This window comes from Lineus longissimus, chromosome 7 (assembly GCF_910592395.1).
Source record: "Lineus longissimus chromosome 7, tnLinLong1.2, whole genome shotgun sequence".
Classification (NCBI taxonomy): domain Eukaryota; kingdom Metazoa; phylum Nemertea; class Pilidiophora; order Heteronemertea; family Lineidae; genus Lineus; species Lineus longissimus.
This window is the reverse complement of record NC_088314.1, coordinates 20,476,813-20,495,076: the sequence shown is the minus strand read 5'-3', so window position 1 is coordinate 20,495,076 and position 18,264 is coordinate 20,476,813. Positions and strand designations below refer to the sequence as shown.

Genomic DNA, 18,264 nt, shown 5'->3' with positions numbered 1-18,264 from the left:
AGGTGTTCCTCAGCTACTCCAGCTGCAGTATGTGAAAGACAGGACACTATTCCTCCGGATACGCCAGCAATGGTTGTCACGAACGGGTAACATTCCTTCTGTTAACCAGCAACAGGTTATGACTCCCGCCAAAGACAGGGACAATTTCTTCCTGTTACACCTGTCTCCAGTTGTGAAAGACAGGGACCATTTCTTCCTGTTACACCTGTCTCCAGTTGTGAAAGACAGGGACCATTTCTTCCTGTTACACCTGTCGCCGGTTGTGAAAGACAGGGACCATTTCTTCCTGTTACACCAGTCTCAAGTTGTGAAAGACAGGGACCATTTCTTCCTGTTACACCAGTCTCAAGTTGTGAAAGACAGGGACCATTTCTTCCTGTTACACCAGTCTCAAGTTGTGAAAGACAGGGACCATTACTTCCTGTTACACCTGTCGCCGGTTGTGAAAGACAGGGACCATTTCTTCCTGTTACACCTGTCTCAAGTTGTGAAAGACAGGGACCATTTCTTCCTGTTACACGTGTCGCCGGTTGTGAAAGACAGAGACCATTTCTTCATGCTACCCCTGTCGCCGGTTGTGAAAGACAGGGACCATTTCTTCCTGTTACACCAGTCTCAAGTTGTGAAAGACAGGGACCATTTCTTCCTGTTACACCAGTCTCAAGTTGTGAAAGACAGGGACCATTTCTTCCTGTTACACCAGTCTCAAGTTGTGAAAGACAGGGACCATTACTTCCTGTTACACCTGTCGCCGGTTGTGAAAGACAGGGACCATTTCTTCCTGTTACACCTGTCTCAAGTTGTGAAAGACAGGGACCATTTCTTCCTGTTACACGTGTCGCCGGTTGTGAAAGACAGAGACCATTTCTTCATGCTACCCCTGTCGCCGGTTGTGAAAGACAGGGACCATTTCTTCCTGTTACACCAGTCTCAAGTTGTGAAAGACAGGGACCATTTCTTCCTGTTACACCAGTCTCAAGTTGTGAAAGACAGGGACCATTTCTTCCTGTTACACCAGTCTCAAGTTGTGAAAGACAGGGACCATTACTTCCTGTTACACCTGTCGCCGGTTGTGAAAGACAGGGACCATTTCTTCCTGTTACACCTGTCTCAAGTTGTGAAAGACAGGGACCATTTCTTCCTGTTACACGTGTCGCCGGTTGTGAAAGACAGAGACCATTTCTTCATGCTACCCCTGTCGCCGGTTGTGAAAGACAGGGACCATTTCTTCCTGTTACACCAGTCTCAAGTTGTGAAAGACAGGGACCATTTCTTCCTGTTACACGTGTCGCCGGTTGTGAAAGACAGGGACCATTTCTTCCTGTTACACCTGTCGCCAGTTGTGAAAGACAGGGACCATTTCTTCCTGTTACACCAGTCTCAAGTTGTGAAAGACAGGGACCATTTCTTCCTGTTACACCAGTCTCAAGTTGTGAAAGACAGGGACCATTTCTTCCTGTTACACCTGTCGCCGGTTGTGAAAGACAGGGACCATTTCTTCCTGTTACACCTGTCGCCAGTTGTGAAAGACAGGGACCATTTCTTCCTGTTACACCAGTCTCAAGTTGTGAAAGACAGGGACCATTTCTTCCTGTTACACCAGTCTCAAGTTGTGAAAGACAGGGACCATTTCTTCCTGTTACACCAGTCTCAAGTTGTGAAAGACAGTGACCATTTCTTCCTGCCAAAATGCTATGCCATATGATGAGCTTGAATTGGTTGGGAAGTGATACAAGTGTCTGTCTCCCAAGATGTCCAGTTGATGGGTTCGACCAGGTTGTGATTGAGACTGCTCATTGTGTGTCTCCCAGTGTGACCAGTTTGTTGGTGTGACTACAAAATACAGGCAAAAGAAATCCCAAGTCTGCCAACTTGACACATAAATCACCACAACCTGTCCCAAGTCACAACAACCAGAAGACCGAACAGTGACGTTCAGTTTATCGTCCTTCTCATAGGCGGCGCCACCGTACAAAGCGAAAATAATGTAAGATAACCAGCTAGCAAAGGTTTGTTGCGAAGTAAGAATCGGAGACATTTGGCTACTGCAGATTACTTGTTGCTGCAAACTGTCAAATATGATACATTGCCCATATAGTGTGAAGTCACCATAGGACTAGCAGATGATGTCAGGGCCAGGGCTGGCCTGTATACCACTACCAGAGACCTGATCCGCCTTGCTGAGGAGAGAACCGTAGGCCTATGCTGTTTCATCAATAACTCAGGGTCACCAGATGGCTGCCGGACATGATCATGATGATGACGACGACAATGACGATAAGAGGAGTGCTGTCAACATCAATGCTTTATGAAGTTATACCAGGAAAGGAATTGAAAACAGAAATTTTCCAACAGAATATTTGTATTTTACATAATCTCACAATATTTCCACCAGTTCTATCAACAAAGCAAAAACTGTCTGTGCCACTTATGTGTGAAACCCTTACAAGCTTTCCAAGTCGATTGGACCTGCTTGTTTCCAAGTCGATTGGACCTGCTTGTTTCCAAGTCGATTGGACCTGCTTGTTTCCAAGTCGATTTGACCTGCTTGTTTCCAAGTCGATTGGACCTGCTTGTTTCCAAGTCTATTTGACCTGCTTGTTCCAAGTCGATTGGACCTGCTTGTTTCCAAGTCTATTTGACCTGCTTGTTTCCAAGTCTATTTGACCTGCTTGTTTCCAAGTCTATTTGACCTGCTTGTTTCCAAGTCGATTGGACCTGCTTGTTTCCAAGTCTATTTGACCTGCTTGTTTCCAAGTCGATTGGACCTGCTTGTTTCCAAGTCTATTTGACCTGCTTGTTTCTAAGTCTATTTGACCTGCTTGTTTCCAAGTCTATTTGACCTGCTTGTTTCCAAGTCTATTTGACCTGCTTGTTCCAAGTCGATTGGACCTGCTTGTTTCCAAGTCTATTTGACCTGCTTGTTTCCAAGTCTATTTGACCTGCTTGTTCCAAGTCGATTGGACCTGCTTGTTTCCAAGTCTATTTGACCTGCTTGGTTGCATGAGTGTTAACAATGAACAATATAACTATTCATAAACAACCAAATTGCTACCAAGTTTGGATCAAATCTTAAACCAATCTTTACTTGATTATACATATAATGGAATACATGTACTGCCGAGTGACAAGACAAAACCAAATTCTATTCCTTCTGAAAAGTACAATAGAATGTTATGTTTTGTTTTTTGTAACCATTCGAACATTTTGTACAAAATATGTACAGGTAAGATATACTCCAACTACTGCAACTATCAACACACTGTTTGCCCTCACAGGCAATCAGGAAGATGAACAACTTGCCATCCTCAAAGCCATATCATTTGACCCAACCAAAAGAATCGGCAAAGAAATCACTTCTTCAGAAAGTTCACAAACATTTACTGTAATTTCTTCTGCTTTCAAACATCTGCTCAAGGAATTTCCGTTTTCTTTTAAATTACACCACAAGGGCAAACAGATATAGATGTGGAGTAGTTTCGTCAAACTCATTAAACAACTAATTTGTCTTTTATTCTGACAACTACACAGTGTCATTTGCAACTGCAAACTCTAAAGGGACTCTTGAAGTCTTCATGTCAATTCTGTCAACACATACTGTCCTGACAGTATAGGTGATAGTCCCTACCAAGAAGTTCAACGTCCAAGTACAAAGTCTCTTTAACCTTTCATTCGGCAATGGCCTCCTCTCAACAGAAATGAGATATTTTCATTTCACAATAAATCATCATTTAATACTGGTCAATAACATTGTGAAAGTGAAGGTGATTACAGTGATCCGCACACTTGAGTAACATGACCCACAGTCAATTAAAACATAAAAACAAACAATCGGAAGAAAATTATATTACTAGATCAATGCCACGGTGAAAATATTTCCAAGAAAAGTTGAAAACGTTAATATAAATATTTGTCTTAATATGGCACAAGATAAATACACTTGTTGTGATATGAGAGTTAAACGCCCCACAAATGTGCAATGTTTATCGCCATGACCCACAACAATTCTTGCCTGTCTGCAGGTAAAACCGGTCACCACTGGGTTGACGTTGATCACAGCTCACAGCAATGAACGCCCTCGTCTCACGCAGCGACAAAAATTGCTCATTTTCAGGTTGATTTCGATCCCAGCGAGGACCAAGCTTCCGGCAAGTCCACACTCCAGTCGCCTTGGCAACGCATGCTTTGCAGGCATTTTATTTTGAATGCTTGATCCTGATTGGGTGTTCAAGGAAACTGGGTTACGAGGCCAAATCCACAGTCCTTATGTCATGAATAGTACACACTTGTCCCAACAGATGGCAGAACCAGTGCTTGATCCAAATGCTGAGTTACCATGAACGATGATTACTGACTCACGTTGAGACTACACTGGACGCTGGGGACGAGGGTGGCGATGAACAGGCAGAGTTTTTACATCCATCGTGCTGAGCTTTAATTTTATGCCAAGTGTCACCGAGCGCCTTAGCGAAGTGGTCGTCAACAGACCCAATAGAAATGTCCAAGTCTAAGTTATCATTCTTCGCTTTAATTTCAGTCCATTTTTGTCCGAGAGATTTTGCGAAATGGTCATCCACAGATCCTGAAAAAACAGATATGAAGTTATGATTACATGTACTTCTCTGTACCGGTAACAACATATTTTCTGATGAATCTGAGATAAATCCAGCCTTAAACCTTAAATAATCTGACCTTCTCCCACAAATAACAATTGCAGTAAAGTGCTTTGTTCGACTACTCACCTGTAACTGAAAGCTCTGGCTGAGACTGTGTGGGGTTGGGCAATACAGCTGGAGCAGGAGCAGGAGCGGGTAAATATTCGGGCGGCGCCGGGTAATTTTTGCCCAGAGAACGTCTGAAGTGTTCGTCTATGGCGGGATCACAGATACCAACTGGAACAGGTAGAAATGAAAAGATACAATCAATTCAAGAACATATCAAAAGTTTGGAGAGGTGAGATTGTGCAAAGAACTTTTTTTTCGGGACGGCCAGCCAAGTCCAGAAATCACCTGACTTCATCTAAGGCTTATTTTGCTTCATATTGTGCCCATGTTTGAATCTATTCGCCAACATTTCCTTATCAGTTTCTGATCGAGGAACCCCCTCCGCAGGAGAATCACCTACCTGAGTTTACTTCACGCTTACTTGGTCCATTCGGTGACGTCGGTGAGGGTGACGACGGGAGGCTGCTACCAGTGCTGCCACCAGGTGAGAGAGGTGGCATGTTCGGCGCACACTTAATCACAGATGGGCGGAGTTGCGTATATGTTGGAATAGTTTGCGGGTCGTCTTGGACGCTCATGGTGAGGTTTAATGGCATGTCTTGTAACGTGGTGGTGGTTTTTTCTGTCGCGTGATTGGTCTGACTAGAGGAGGGTGCTGATTGGCTCAACTGTTTACGTACAACTTCGTACTGGTCGTAATTGTAGGATCTGCAAATAGAAAAACAGAGATCACTGAGTATTCAGGCAAAGTGAATAGAAATGTGTACCACTGGGAATAACTGGGCTGCAAAGCATATACAGTGATCGCAGGGTAATCCCCATTGTGGATGTCCATCATTTGGCATCCTATAGCCTTAGAACACTTTTATATTGTGACTTTATCCGCCAACATTTCCTAAATGCCATTGCCGGCAGCCTGAAGGTAGTTTTTACCCCTCTTCGTTGCGTAGTTTGTATAAAAGACATAAATTCATTGAAGCCTGAATTAGATCGTTACCCGGCGGATCTCAATACCTGGGCAAATGCCTGTCATTTTTCTACCGCTACAAAATACTCGGCCTGATTTGCCAAGGCGCAAACATCTGAAGAAGGTCTGCTAACGGGAATGTAAGGTATGTTCGCACTGGTTCAGTCCAACTAAGTTCACTCGAATACAATGCACGTTTTCTATGCAAAGACTTTCAGTGGTTATTCCCAGGTTAGAGTGAACCAATCTGGATCCCAGGGTTTACTTGTAGTGGAAAGGAAAGTACCATTCACTACAATGCACTCATACGACCAACAGGGACAAGGTTGGTTGGGGATGCAGGAGTTCATGGCAATCTCATCATTTCTATCCCTCACGCTGCACTAAATCAACAAACTCAAGGAATGCCTGCAATGACAACTCTAATTCAGATATACACATTTTTTTTTCTCTCAAGTGCACTACCCTGTGGTATTTTCAGCACTTCAGGATCTTACAGGACGAAGGAATTTGACATGATTTGAAAGAGAACATAGCGAGGATGAAATAGGGGGAATGGGGTACTTCATCCTCAGGACATCAGGGGTTAATGTTCGCTTCTCCTGCCCTGCACACAAACCCCTGAAACAATCACCCTCTTCCGTGAAGTGCCAGCGCAGAAGTCATTTTTTCGTTTGTCAAAAAAAGGCCATTCATAAATACGACTACAGTAGAACCTCTCTATTATGGACTGACAAAAGCTGTCCTTACTAGAGAGGAGTCCTGATTAGGGAGGTCAAATTGAATGGAAACAACCAATTAGGGAGCAAACCTAGTGTCCTTTATTGAGAGGTTGTCCTTATAGAGAGGTGTCCGCTGAGAGTGGTTCCACTGTATCATTATCATTAATATATGATACTGATGTTATGATCGAGTTTTCAATGAAAATGTGCAAGTTTTTGATATGAAAGGGTTAAATATTAATCAGGACAGCCGCAGTTATTTTGTTCGACTGGTATGCGAAATATGTGAGATTACAAAGGCCGATCAAAATACTCTAGACCTCTTGCCAAAACCTAATTCAACACAATTCATGCCCAGGAATGACCACGTTAACCCCGTACTTTTGCTTTTGGGCGATATTGAAAAATAGTAGGCCATTCAACAGAAAACAATTTGAAATTAGTAATCGAACTCGCAAAATTCGAATCACGGAACTACATACTCAAGTTCAATTACGATTTTTATCAATCCCAAAACTATCATTTTAAACTTTTGATGGGCGCATTCAAAACTAGAATGCTCGGATAAGACCACTTTAACAGGCGTTTGATTCCATGAACCGACCACAACTCAATGTTAACGCTTCCCCGCTACGTTGCGCAGACAGAAAGTTTCTCGCCAAAATTGCCTGGCAATGCAACAGGAATCTCGGCAACGATACAGATGATGTTTGCGATGTTACTGAACGACTGGAATTTTGTTTTCAGTCACAATAAATTATTGTCTCTGGGATGGATGTGCATGCACTTGTCTGAGGTGGGTTAGTCCACCCCATGCTGACCGGGTCCGTCTTGTGCATTGCTATGCAAGGCTCTCCAAATGCCATCACATTTCTAGCAAGGAATGGAATGCTTGATCTAGAGTCAGTTCAATTCAACTCACAATATTCAAAACCTCTCATAGAAATTCAACTTTATTTTTTGGCGGCAGTGTCATCAGGACGGTTATGGAATCAGTCTATCTGGACTAATTTTTCACCATTTCAATGGATTGGTTGATTTTGGGAGGTGCATAAAAACAAAGGTTACCTCTGAAACTCGCATCCCATACTGTATATTGCATTCCCCTTGGGCTGCCTTTAAACATTTCTTCACAATAAGGAACAGACGTTGTAATGTACGGTATGTTCGCCTAGGGTGGGAAGGAGGATCGCACCATTGGTTGGTGTTGATAGAATAAGAAGAAGGAGATATTTAGCGTGAAATCCAATGCTGGATTTTCTATCTTCTTTTTCTGACAGGCAACCTACTATTAACAAACTCATAAACAATAGAATAACTTGGAATTCGCGATGGCCAACAAAAATGTTAAGACTCTCTTTCGGCGCTGAAAAAGTTGCCCTTATAATTTCATTTCCATCCATGCCTGGGCATCCATGGCCCTTTTACACATTTTGTCCAGTACTCAAGTTTTAGCAACAGTGCATACATGTATGTGATTAAAAAGTCCCATCTTTTTAGCACCGAAATTCCTCTTCTCCGATCGGGAAATGGAGAAATAAGCACACCAGTTGTGATTGGGCTGATCAATCAACGAAGTGGTTGAAAAAGCCAAAAGGTAAATGTTGATGGTATGTGGATGGCCTGCGATTCATTAGGCAACACTATCTGCTATGTTTGTAGCATGCTAAGCTAAAGCTGAATTCACTGGGCCAATGGAGGCCATGCAAATGACGTCACCCCAAAAAAGACGCTATTTTGGATGTCAAATTTGCATCATTTATGACATTGAACCCCCCATTTGAATACAAAAATGCAGCACTACTCAAATTTTGGAGCAGTGCTGAAAATATGGTGCCTCAAATCACTTCGCCTGAGACATCTGACTGACCCCAAGATAGGCATAAAAACAAGAGGGTGCAGGACATTTCTGGCTCTCTAACAAACAAAATGTTTGGCCTCAGACAGAGAAATTCCTTTACATTTGTTTCTTCCCGACAACACATTCAACCCAGACAGAAAACCAAGTTTACTGAAGCGATCATCAAGTAATTTGGCTGCTGATCATGACGTAAAAAGGAGCACACCAACCTGATGGGATCTGTAATGTCTGGATGAGTCATGTATCGAAACCGATAACGAATTATTGATGTTGTTTTTTTAATGAAGTGGTTGTAATCCAAGTTGCTATTTCAGGGCCAGAGCCAACCACCAAAACTTCAGCAGAAACAAATAAAAAAACGACTATTAAAAATGGTGGACTTACGTTTGTGTGCCAGCTGTTTGCGTACAAGTACATTTTTTATTATTGACCATATTTTGATGATCTTCGTCAAAATTCAACTGTTCTGTCATTCCTTGTCGGTTCTGGCTCCTCAACTGGCGTTGTGTTTTTGTCGGCAGTTCCTTCCCCGGGGAATCACGATTCTCCATCACATGCCGTACTGAGTGTTCTCCTGAAAAGATAGTCATTGAAATAGACTTGATCAACACTAGACACATCATTCGATACCTCAGGTAAGTCACTTAACCTTGATTAACATCCTGGAAATCACCTGCACTTCAAATGCATTGGAAGGAGTATGGTGACTTGAAGCGTGAAACCACATACCAGGAGTCCAGAGACTCGGAGACAAGCTTTGACACAAAAGGAAGTTCATGGATTCATCACCTGGCGCTAGACACACTATTCGTGTTTTGGAAACAGTTTTTAGATATTTCTAAAGTCCTTGTGTAAGATTTACACAAAACACATGGACCAGGTAAAACACTGAGATAGTGCGGATGAGTAAGGTGCGAAATATGTGAAGTGTTTTGTTTGTCTTGACATGATCATGGATCTCGATGACTGTCACCTGTACCTGCCTCAACACATACCATCATGTACCAATTATTTGCAGGACAGGGATTTGTGGGTTGGCCCCCCAAATTTGGAGTGCTGTAGGCTTCCAAGACCAGCAAAATTTTCTGAAGATGAAGTGTTGTGTGAATATGTCACCTGCCTGATGAAGAACGGCACTTCAATCCAGTTGGTGCATCGATATGATATTCTCAGAAACTCACTGAGGCCTGGATAATGCAACTATTGATTCGTAGCTTGTCCATTATTTCAAAACATCAACAATCTTCTATGAATATAAAGTTTTATATGTGGACTTTGGGGATTTTTTGTGGTGATATTTCAAAGCAGCAACAATCTGTAAAATCAACTGGATAACACAAGACGCACTTGACAAAAGAAATTATGAGAAAAGCAATCAAGCCAAGTCAAAAACTAAATATATGAAGTAATGTGGGCCTACCTTTGAGGTATTGTGACTGCCACACAGCCACACTGTTCACAAATTCCACAAGATCGGTCATGCCAAATTGACAGAGATTATCAGAACTAATCCGAACAATTTTCAAAAAGAGCACCAAATAATATCTCAACAAACGCGCATAAACTCGAAATGCTCTCCAATCCAGGAAAAAAATTCAAACGAGTTTGATATTTCTCGATGAATTCTTTACGATAAATTCTTAAAGATAAATTCTTAAAACGCGATTGTTCGATAACGAAATCGGGCACCAAGGCCAATGGCCAACCATTTCGCTGCACTGGTTCGATTCATATGCCGCTTACACAGCATTATTATCGTGGCATTTCAGCAATGCCCGGTATGACAGGTATGCCTATAATACCCCAGGCAACTTAAAGGCAAGGTGCATGCGTTAAAAAAACAACTTACAGCTCACAAATTAGAATTAGAATTTGTGCGTTTTCTTAATTCCCACAGAATATGCTTTTCAACACAAGTGATGATGTCTTTGACACTGATGAAAAAACTACACAATACATGCCAAGTTTCATTGCTTTGTCTTGACTAACTACAGCATTGTGGTCATGTTTATCAAAACATCTGCAGACAACATGATTAAAAAAGAACCCAGGTCTGTGAGAGACCTTTATTTTCATACAGATCACTGGAGATACGCTATAAATATGACAAAACTAAAAGTACATAAGCCAATGTGATGAAACTTGGCATGTATGTTGTTTGGATTATGTAATACGTGACTGAAGCGAAACCAAAAATTTCTTTTGTTTCATTTTATTTTCCAGACAAGACAAGCTAAGTGCCAAAGCTGTATTCACTCATGACAACTGACTTGTAGCTGCAACAGAGATCACCCCGCCAGTAGAATAATCCACAGATTATGCACAGTGCTGCCACCTACCTATGAATGCAAGAACTGCAGAATCTGAAGAATGTGATGCACCGGCAGACATCGTCTTCAGCTGAGGAGGAGGAATTCCATAGCCATAAATGTGGAATTCTCGCGCGGTCTTGCTACATGAAAATTGCTGAGATTTTTATGCATTGAGAACCAATTCAGAAGTCCACCAGTGGTGAAGTTGGGCAGTGATATGACATGCAGCACAACACCAATCATTTTGATTAGCTGCCCCCCCCCCAGCCTGCTATCATCTAGACAGAATAAAAGTGTTTCAATTTTCTCCTTATGCCCCATGACAGTCTCAGGGTTACCACAGTTAACATTCTGCAGGTATCCCGTCGGACTACAGTCCTTTCCGGTCAGAGAGCGGACCCAGGTGATCCAAATATTAACCTTCGGAAAGATGCCGACCTTTACCATAAATTCCAGGGACTATCGCCCCAGCAACATGAAAACCAGTCAATAACAGATTTACGAACTCCGAGAGATATTCCTGGCGAAACTTATGCAACTTTTCTTTGCTCAACACAAATCCATAATTCTAAAACTATTGTGATATGAAGATCAATGAAAATACCTGGCATATTTCCCTTTCAATTGTGATGACCACCTGTCGAGAGTTATGAGCTGCGCCATAATAATACTCCATGCAGTGCTGAGGAAATGTTAAAGGTATGGTATCAAACGACCAATGAATAAATGTTATATATTTTTTCTACCGTGCATTATAACAATTTGAAAAAATATGATGGAAAAGTATGACACTAACAGCTCAATATTTGCATTGACTCTGTAGGACAATGGTGGAATGAAGAATCATTTGTAATTCTGTCCACTTGAACATAATGCATCAGTCAATGGAACCCCTGTACCCCCCCCCTGCCCCTGGTCAGGTGATCGACACTTGGCTTTTGCTGAGGGCCAAGATTTGACCTCAGTGAATTCACAAGCGTCATTGACTGCTGGCTGACTAAATGGGGCAGAATTAGATTCATGCGCATGAGAATAAAACTTCTGTGAGGAACTCTAACTGACATATATATAAACCCAGGAAATGCCACAACATGTTCTACAGCTGGATACATAGTTGATAAGTACCACTTCCTTTGGTTTTTAATCAGTAAACCTCACATTTCCTCCATATGAGATTAAACTGCCGACAGTCACAGAATTCCTCTTTTAATAGTAACCTCCATAGAAATGTTAGGAATGGACATTGTCTTTCAATAACAGGTTCGATATGGACATGAATTTAATGTCAATGTTATACTAAAGCTGGCAGATTTGGGAGAAAACTTTAAATTCTTTGCTTATCTTGGGAAATTGCAAAAGAATTTTAATGTGACCAATTGGACACACTACATAATGATTGAAGGGTTAGATAAGGACTTTTGTAAAAGAATCAAAATCCTGTGTATGGTGCTTCACCTGACAGAAATATTTCTGGATGTTAGTTTTGAGGGGCAAATGTATAGATATAGATATTACCATCTGCGATACAAAACAACACCACCAAGATTTTGTCATCTGCAACATCTGTACAGGTGCAACCCCACACTAGGTGATTTACCTGAGAAATGCGCCCACCCAATATTGATCGATGATGATGATGATGATAATGATGATGATGATGATGATGTATGTCTAGTTTTAACCCTATGACAATGAACTATGCAGTCACTTTTGAAAGTAGGCCAATTGTTAGGGGAATTTAAAATTCCTTATAATGAGGGTGTACCTAATAATGATTTGAAATGAAACATCCAATGCCTTTGAGTGACCCAAGTTTCTGTAGCGTATTATATCAAACATTCCTAAAGTGAAAATTTAAGATTCATTGGCATTTATTTCATAGTTTTTATAAAAAACTTGTCACATTGGAAATTCCAGGACCAAGTCATTAGGGCCATCTCCACCAGAAACCAGACTTGACAAAATAGGCCAAGGTATTTACCACATCTATAAATTAGTCTCAAATTCTGAATGCCAGGAATGTGGTGTCAGTGGGGCGCAGGTGAAAACACAATAGGTCTGAAGTATGACATGGGTATTGGGCACAAGAATTCCAGGAATGCAATACACAAGAGTCAACACAATACACATGGTTTAGAAAAATCATACTCACTAAAATCTGTCCCTCTCTCTACCATAGTAGCCGCCCTGGTCAAAATATCTAAAGGATTCTCCAGCTCCATTATTTGCATAGGATCTGTCGCTAACTTTGAATCCTGTGACCTTCCAAATTTTGCTGAAAATGTGAAAAATGACATATGTTGCATAGGAGAATACAAAGTACATGCATAGATGATAGTGTTGGAAGAACAGCACGGAATAAAACGGTTGAAATCGGCTCAAATATGTTCGTAATCTCAACTAACTTACCGTCATAAGATGACACAGATATAAGGACACTGTTAGAGATGTTATCACAAATTTTGAAATAGAGCTGTTGCCAGCGTCTGTACTTTATGCACAATGTTTTCAGCAATCAAAGAATGAAAAGAATGATGGAATGCCCATCTGTCACATGCGGTAAACGGAGCGATTTGATTGGATGCTATTTTTATCCGGAGGCATGTGCGAAGTTCCTGGAAATAATAGATGGCGCTTTCGCCGGTTCCAGTTGTTCTAATTTTGTGATTATTGTTCTGATATTTCCTCGTTTTTGCAATGCCTCCGACTTCAACGAAGAGGCCATTCAGTCAGATAATACCCGAACCACCCGCAGAGGTAATAGAATAGTTCCTTGTCTGATATTTAGCTTTAAAACGCTGTCAAAACAGGCTTCAGTGCTAAAACACTGTAATATGGAGCGCCAAAGTGGTCAACATTATCAGTGTAACATTTTTGGTTGTACCCCATATCTCAGTGTCTCCTCACAAATATTGATGGTATAAGCGGTGAAAACACAATGGGGACAACACAGAGAATAAAAGTTATCTGTTTTCTATTGTTCCCCATTGATGATGACTAAAGAGGACGCCTAAGACGCACAGAGTGGGAGAGGTGCCCTCCTCGCCCTCGCCCTCGGAGTCCTCCCCCTGCCCCCTCGGAGTGCTCCCCCTGCCCCCATATCATATACACACATCGCATGCACACACTCAGCAAGTTAAGGGGGGGGGCGAGCTTGTACCTAGATGGTAAATGACCACCTCTCATCATCTGTTGATGACTTGAAAAATGAAAGTTCAACCAATGATTTCATGATTGATTTCTACTTTCTTCAGGTTGTCCAGGGCACAACAATAGTCGTCATCCAACCAGGTTCATATAACCTTCGCATCGGACGGGCATCAGATCCTTATCCACAGACAATCCCACACTGCATCGCAAGAAGACATCGGTTTCCAGGAAAACAGAAGCATTATGAAGATCCGTGGATGGTGCGACCAGAATTTTCAGTAAGTTTCAGATGTTGAATTGATAGTGAATCGCCGGTAGGCCCTGGATAAGCCTTCTCGGCAAAGAGGAATCAGAGCCCAAACAGAACAAATGTGCAAACTCAGAACACGTCGGAAGGCCAAAGCCAACTCCGGACAATGCCTTGAGCCACTGTGACCCTTTGTTCCAAGTAAAACACATTGGTCAGCGCCCAAACTTCTTCGAAAAGGTCCATTAGACCCCTATGCCTGAATAGGTAAGGGGTTATGAAAAACAAACACTGGCCAACCTGGTCTACTACAGAACACTCCTTTCATTTTGCAGCATAGCGAATTCAAACACCAGCTGAAGGCTGCCGTCAAAACTGCTGATGAAGTCCTATTGACTCGGCCAATGATGAGCGGAGAGTATCGCAAATCTACACAGTATAAACAAGTAAGGTCACTTCTAATCATACGTAATTGTAATTCATTTCAGCGAGCCATCATTGTTTTTCATCTGTTTACGCTAGATGGGTAATGTGCTATTGATATTTTGTCAAACTCGTATTCGAATACCGTGTGTTCAAAACCAGTTTCGGTTGTGACCTTGAGCAAGTCACTTTACGTCAAATCTGTTGTGTCTTTTGTGTCTCGACCATCTCTATCATAAGCCCTTTGTTTACTTCAGCTTCTGACGTCGAATATGCAGTCTAAAGGAGAGACAACCGAAGTGATGTCGCCAACGCACTGGACCAACACGCATAGTAAACCCCAGTATCTTATCGGGGAGGAGGTGAGAAGCAATGATACATGAGGTTTTTTAATCAAAATGTTTATGAGTTAAGATCTTTGCATCAACTTTATAACAGCTCTAGGGAGTTGCCCCCTCCCTTCCACACAAGGAAGCAGCCCCACATAGAATTCAACACAGGACTCCAGTTTCTTTTCTTGTTCAGTTTGACAGTAATTGAAATTGAACTTTTACTTTCAGGCTTTGCATGTGAAGCCATCAGATCATTACAACCTATACTGGCCAATAAGACGAGGACGTTTAAATCTCCACCCGGGACCGAATGGCAGTTTGACGGCGGTGCTGCAAGATTTAGAAACAATCTGGTCAGAAGCCATCAAAAATTCACTCGATATTCCTCTGAAGAATCTAAAGGTATTCAAAATTCAAACACTCATCCTGCCTTGGTGGAGAAATATTCAATGGAGAATAGCTGTTTGCAAGTGCAGAACGAATGCTGGAAGTACAAGAATGTAACATGTTCATATCTGATATACCCTCTAGGTTGCATTTAAACAAAATTTGGTTTAGTTATTCATAGTAACAGTCCTTGAGATCAGATTCTAGTTATTTTAACTAAAATTTGTATATATTTTTGTATTTCAGCATTACAGAGCTGTGGTCCTCATCCCAGACATTTACAATAGACTTCATGTTAAAGAGTTATTAAACATTGTCTTAAACCGGATGGGTTTCAGCTCAGCAATCGTGATACAGGAAAGTGTGTGTGCCACGTTTGGAACAGGTGTTGGAAGTGCGTGTATAGTTGATGTCGGGGATCAGAAAACGTCAGTGTGCTGTGTGGAGGATGGGATATCTCACCGTGATACAAGGTGGGTCATCCGGGCATTATGTCTTCTCTTATTTGGGTCTCCTGGAAGTTGTTTAGTTAATATTGTTCGATTGTCCATAATATTTCACCACATGACCACTTTGGTTGAACATGCTAATGATATGAATTGGCATGTTTGAGGTATTGACAACACAGTGTACATTCCGAAATCTTCATTCCTAAAATCATCATCTTTCAGATTTCATATGGATTTTGGTGGCATTGACATCAGCCGAAGTTTCTATGTGTTGCTACACAGGATCTCTTTCCCGTATAAGGAAGTCAGTCTCTCGAAACGAATGGATGCCTTGTTACTTCAGGAGCTCAAGGAATCATTTTGCCATCTTGATCAGGTAAAAAGGGAGAAGTAGGAATTATAGGCCAGTTTATTTGAAGATCATTAATTGATCTTCTTACGACTGTTTTTGGCAGCCCCTAGGGCTCTCTGTGTTTCCAGCTTATTTCTGGCTCTTGACCGATCTTTGAATGACATTCTCTGCAACAGTCCTTGCAATGGGCTTCTGATCCCATGTGTTAACCTGAGAAGCTGCTATCAAGTCAAACCTGGACAAATTCAAATTGCCCAATTCACTGGGCCAAAATGGGCTCAAGTCACTGTGTCACACCATGAGGAAACAAGAAGAACTCTAATGTCTATTATCTTTCTTAGGACTCCTCTGGTGCTACTCAGCAGTCCTTCCAAGTCAAACATCCTAACGAGCGCATCCGCAAGTACTGCCTCTGGATGGGAGACGAGTGTATCCTTGCCCCGATGGCCTTCTTCTGTCCAGACCTCCTCGGGATCAAGGGGGAGAACCTCACACATGTGCAGCAAGATACCATCGTTGGCGATGCGGAGGATCCCTATGATGATTTCTATCTCCAGCAGACACAGCAACAGGTGAGTGTAGCTACAGTTAAACCTTCCTTTGCGGACAGCTCTGGAAGCAGGACGGCCTCTCTATTGGAAACAGTGGTTTTGGTCCAAAACGGGTTGTTTCTGTACAATTTAACCTCTGTAATCAGGACACCTCCCAATTAGGAACAGCATTTGTCCGTCCGGGTGTCCAGATAGAGAGATTCTACTGTTTTTTTAACACAACACATTGAATTTGTTAAGCTCTCCCCAAAGCTCTCTTTAAAAAATTTGATGCATTAAATTTTCTTGCAATTTTAGTCTTCGAAAAAGAAGGCAGAAGCTGAAACTGAAGCCAGTCAGAATGCAGACATGCCGGCCAGCCTGAACGAAGACAGCATATCAAATATCATGCCATCACAATTTGACGAGGATTCAATCGACCAATCAGATAGCATTACGATATCAGAGACGCAGACAAGCACACGACCAGCTAGTCAGATGGAGGAAAAGATCGTTGAAGAGAAGCTCCCCCTTTTGGCCTTGGATCAAGCTGTTCTGAAGAGTATTGATAGATGTGGTAAGTATGGTAACCGAGTTGAACCGAGTTAAGGTTCAAACAGCCTTGTAGAATAAGATCTTAGATTGGCCAGTATGGTTAATTCACTAAAATGGATGCCAAAAAATAGCAACTTTAGTTCTAGATTTTCATGAGATTTTCCAATTTCCAGAATCAGATGACATGAAGAAGCGCATGTACAGCTGTATTGTTGTGGTCGGAGGCGGGATGATGTTCGAGGGAGCCCAGAGCTGGTTACAGTATCGCATCTGGACACAGATGCCGGGACATTTCAGGCTGCAGCTGGAGACGATGGATGTAATCACGAGGCCAAAGGTACGTTCAAGGGTCCTATCCCTGCATTCTGGTTGTGACTTTGTCCTCAAAAGACCAATTTAGGATGATTGTAAATGATGCATAAACATGAACAATATTCCTCTAACAAGCATGAATAGTTTTGTAGTACTGTGAGATAGGAGACACTCCTATTGGCGACTTGTTGAACTTAATCTGCCCATGAGTACCTGCCTATAATGTCCCTTTAATATGCACTCTATTTGGAGACTGTTCTCAAAGCATTGCATCATTTCTTTACTTCAGGACTTCGATCCCAGACTTACTTGTTGGAAAGGTGCTGCCATCCTAGCATGCCTGGACACGGGCCAGGAATTGTGGGTAAAACAACGAGAATGGAAGAAATATAGCGTAAAGGTGCTGCGGGAACGAGCTCCATTTGTGTGGTGAATACATCGCAAGAACATTTTCAGAGGCAAAGGTGCCCGTTTGTAAAACGAGAATTGAAACAGTTTGATTTGTCATGGTTTGGTAAGGATGAACTGGAATTCTTGTCTCAAAATGCTGGACGATTGGAAACATTCTGGTTGTGGAAATGTCTTTTGAGACTCACACAGAATGTTATTAGAGGACTGTCATGCTATTCCTACGAAACTCATAGCAGAAGACTCCTGGGATGTACCTCGTCTTCCCAATGGTCTTTACATGTTGACACTTTGGCTATAGTTCAAGTGACAGGTCACATGTGTTACTTTGTGATGTAAGCATTGCAATAGAAGATCAAATTCTCCATTGAATAATGATGGTTTTTGAACCTATGCAATGACATCCAGGACCCCAGTGTGTATCAATAAAGAGAGAAATAAAAAATAATGATCAGATTATATTTTTTCTTTTTGGATATATTTACATGTATATTTACACTATACAGGGAAAGTCCCTGTATCTCTGATGCCAC

General features: G+C 41.8%; 2 protein-coding genes across 8 annotated transcripts; one reads left to right on the top strand and one right to left on the bottom strand.

The window, feature by feature from the left end:
- Positions 1-2,355: 2,355 nt before the first annotated feature.
- Positions 2,356-13,113, bottom strand: LOC135491302 (transcription cofactor vestigial-like protein 4). Of its 7 annotated transcripts, none has more exons than XR_010447801.1 (7): positions 12,996-13,113; positions 12,739-12,861; positions 8,659-8,848; positions 5,125-5,432; positions 4,743-4,892; positions 2,619-4,582; positions 2,356-2,544 (listed from the first exon to the last, which is right to left on the bottom strand). XR_010447801.1 is itself a non-coding variant. In XM_064777076.1 (6 exons), exons 2-6 carry the CDS (start codon positions 12,815-12,817, stop codon positions 4,356-4,358), a joined length of 954 nt encoding a protein of 317 aa, XP_064633146.1. In that variant the 5' UTR covers positions 12,818-12,861; positions 12,996-13,113; the 3' UTR covers positions 2,356-4,355. The 7 variants fall into 7 exon arrangements, 2 of the variants coding, with proteins under 2 accessions (XP_064633146.1, XP_064633147.1); XR_010447802.1 differs by having other exon boundaries at positions 2,356-2,594; positions 2,644-4,582; XR_010447799.1 differs by having other exon boundaries at positions 2,356-2,868; positions 2,918-4,582.
- A 106-nt stretch (positions 13,114-13,219) lies between these two features.
- Positions 13,220-18,258, top strand: LOC135491133 (actin-related protein 8-like). The gene is made up of 11 exons (XM_064776806.1): positions 13,220-13,343; positions 13,841-14,014; positions 14,319-14,429; positions 14,664-14,768; positions 14,967-15,140; positions 15,372-15,598; positions 15,797-15,950; positions 16,268-16,498; positions 16,775-17,033; positions 17,185-17,348; positions 17,613-18,258. The coding sequence occupies exons 1-11, from the start codon at positions 13,284-13,286 to the stop codon at positions 17,754-17,756; spliced, it is 1,803 nt and encodes a 600-aa protein (XP_064632876.1). The 5' UTR covers positions 13,220-13,283; the 3' UTR covers positions 17,757-18,258.
- Positions 18,259-18,264: the final 6 nt, after the last annotated feature.

What these genes read in the sequence shown, in the direction of transcription:
- LOC135491302 (XM_064777076.1), bottom strand. Translation starts at nt 12,817, where the DNA reads ATGCAAATAATGGAGCTGGAGAATCCTTTAGATATTTTGACCAGGGCG. An exon ending in TAAGCGTGAAGTAAACTCAG is followed by an intron (nt 4,893 to 5,124) that starts GTAGGTGATTCT and finishes TACCTGTTCCAG; the next exon opens with TTGGTATCTGTGATCCCGCC. An exon ending in GCCAGAGCTTTCAGTTACAG is followed by an intron (nt 4,583 to 4,742) that starts GTGAGTAGTCGA and finishes CTGTTTTTTCAG; the next exon opens with GATCTGTGGATGACCATTTC.
- LOC135491133 (XM_064776806.1), top strand. Translation starts at nt 13,284, where the DNA reads ATGCCTCCGACTTCAACGAAGAGGCCATTCAGTCAGATAATACCCGAA. An exon ending in TACCCGAACCACCCGCAGAG is followed by an intron (nt 13,344 to 13,840) that starts GTAATAGAATAG and finishes TACTTTCTTCAG; the next exon opens with GTTGTCCAGGGCACAACAAT. An exon ending in TGGTGCGACCAGAATTTTCA is followed by an intron (nt 14,015 to 14,318) that starts GTAAGTTTCAGA and finishes TTCATTTTGCAG; the next exon opens with CATAGCGAATTCAAACACCA.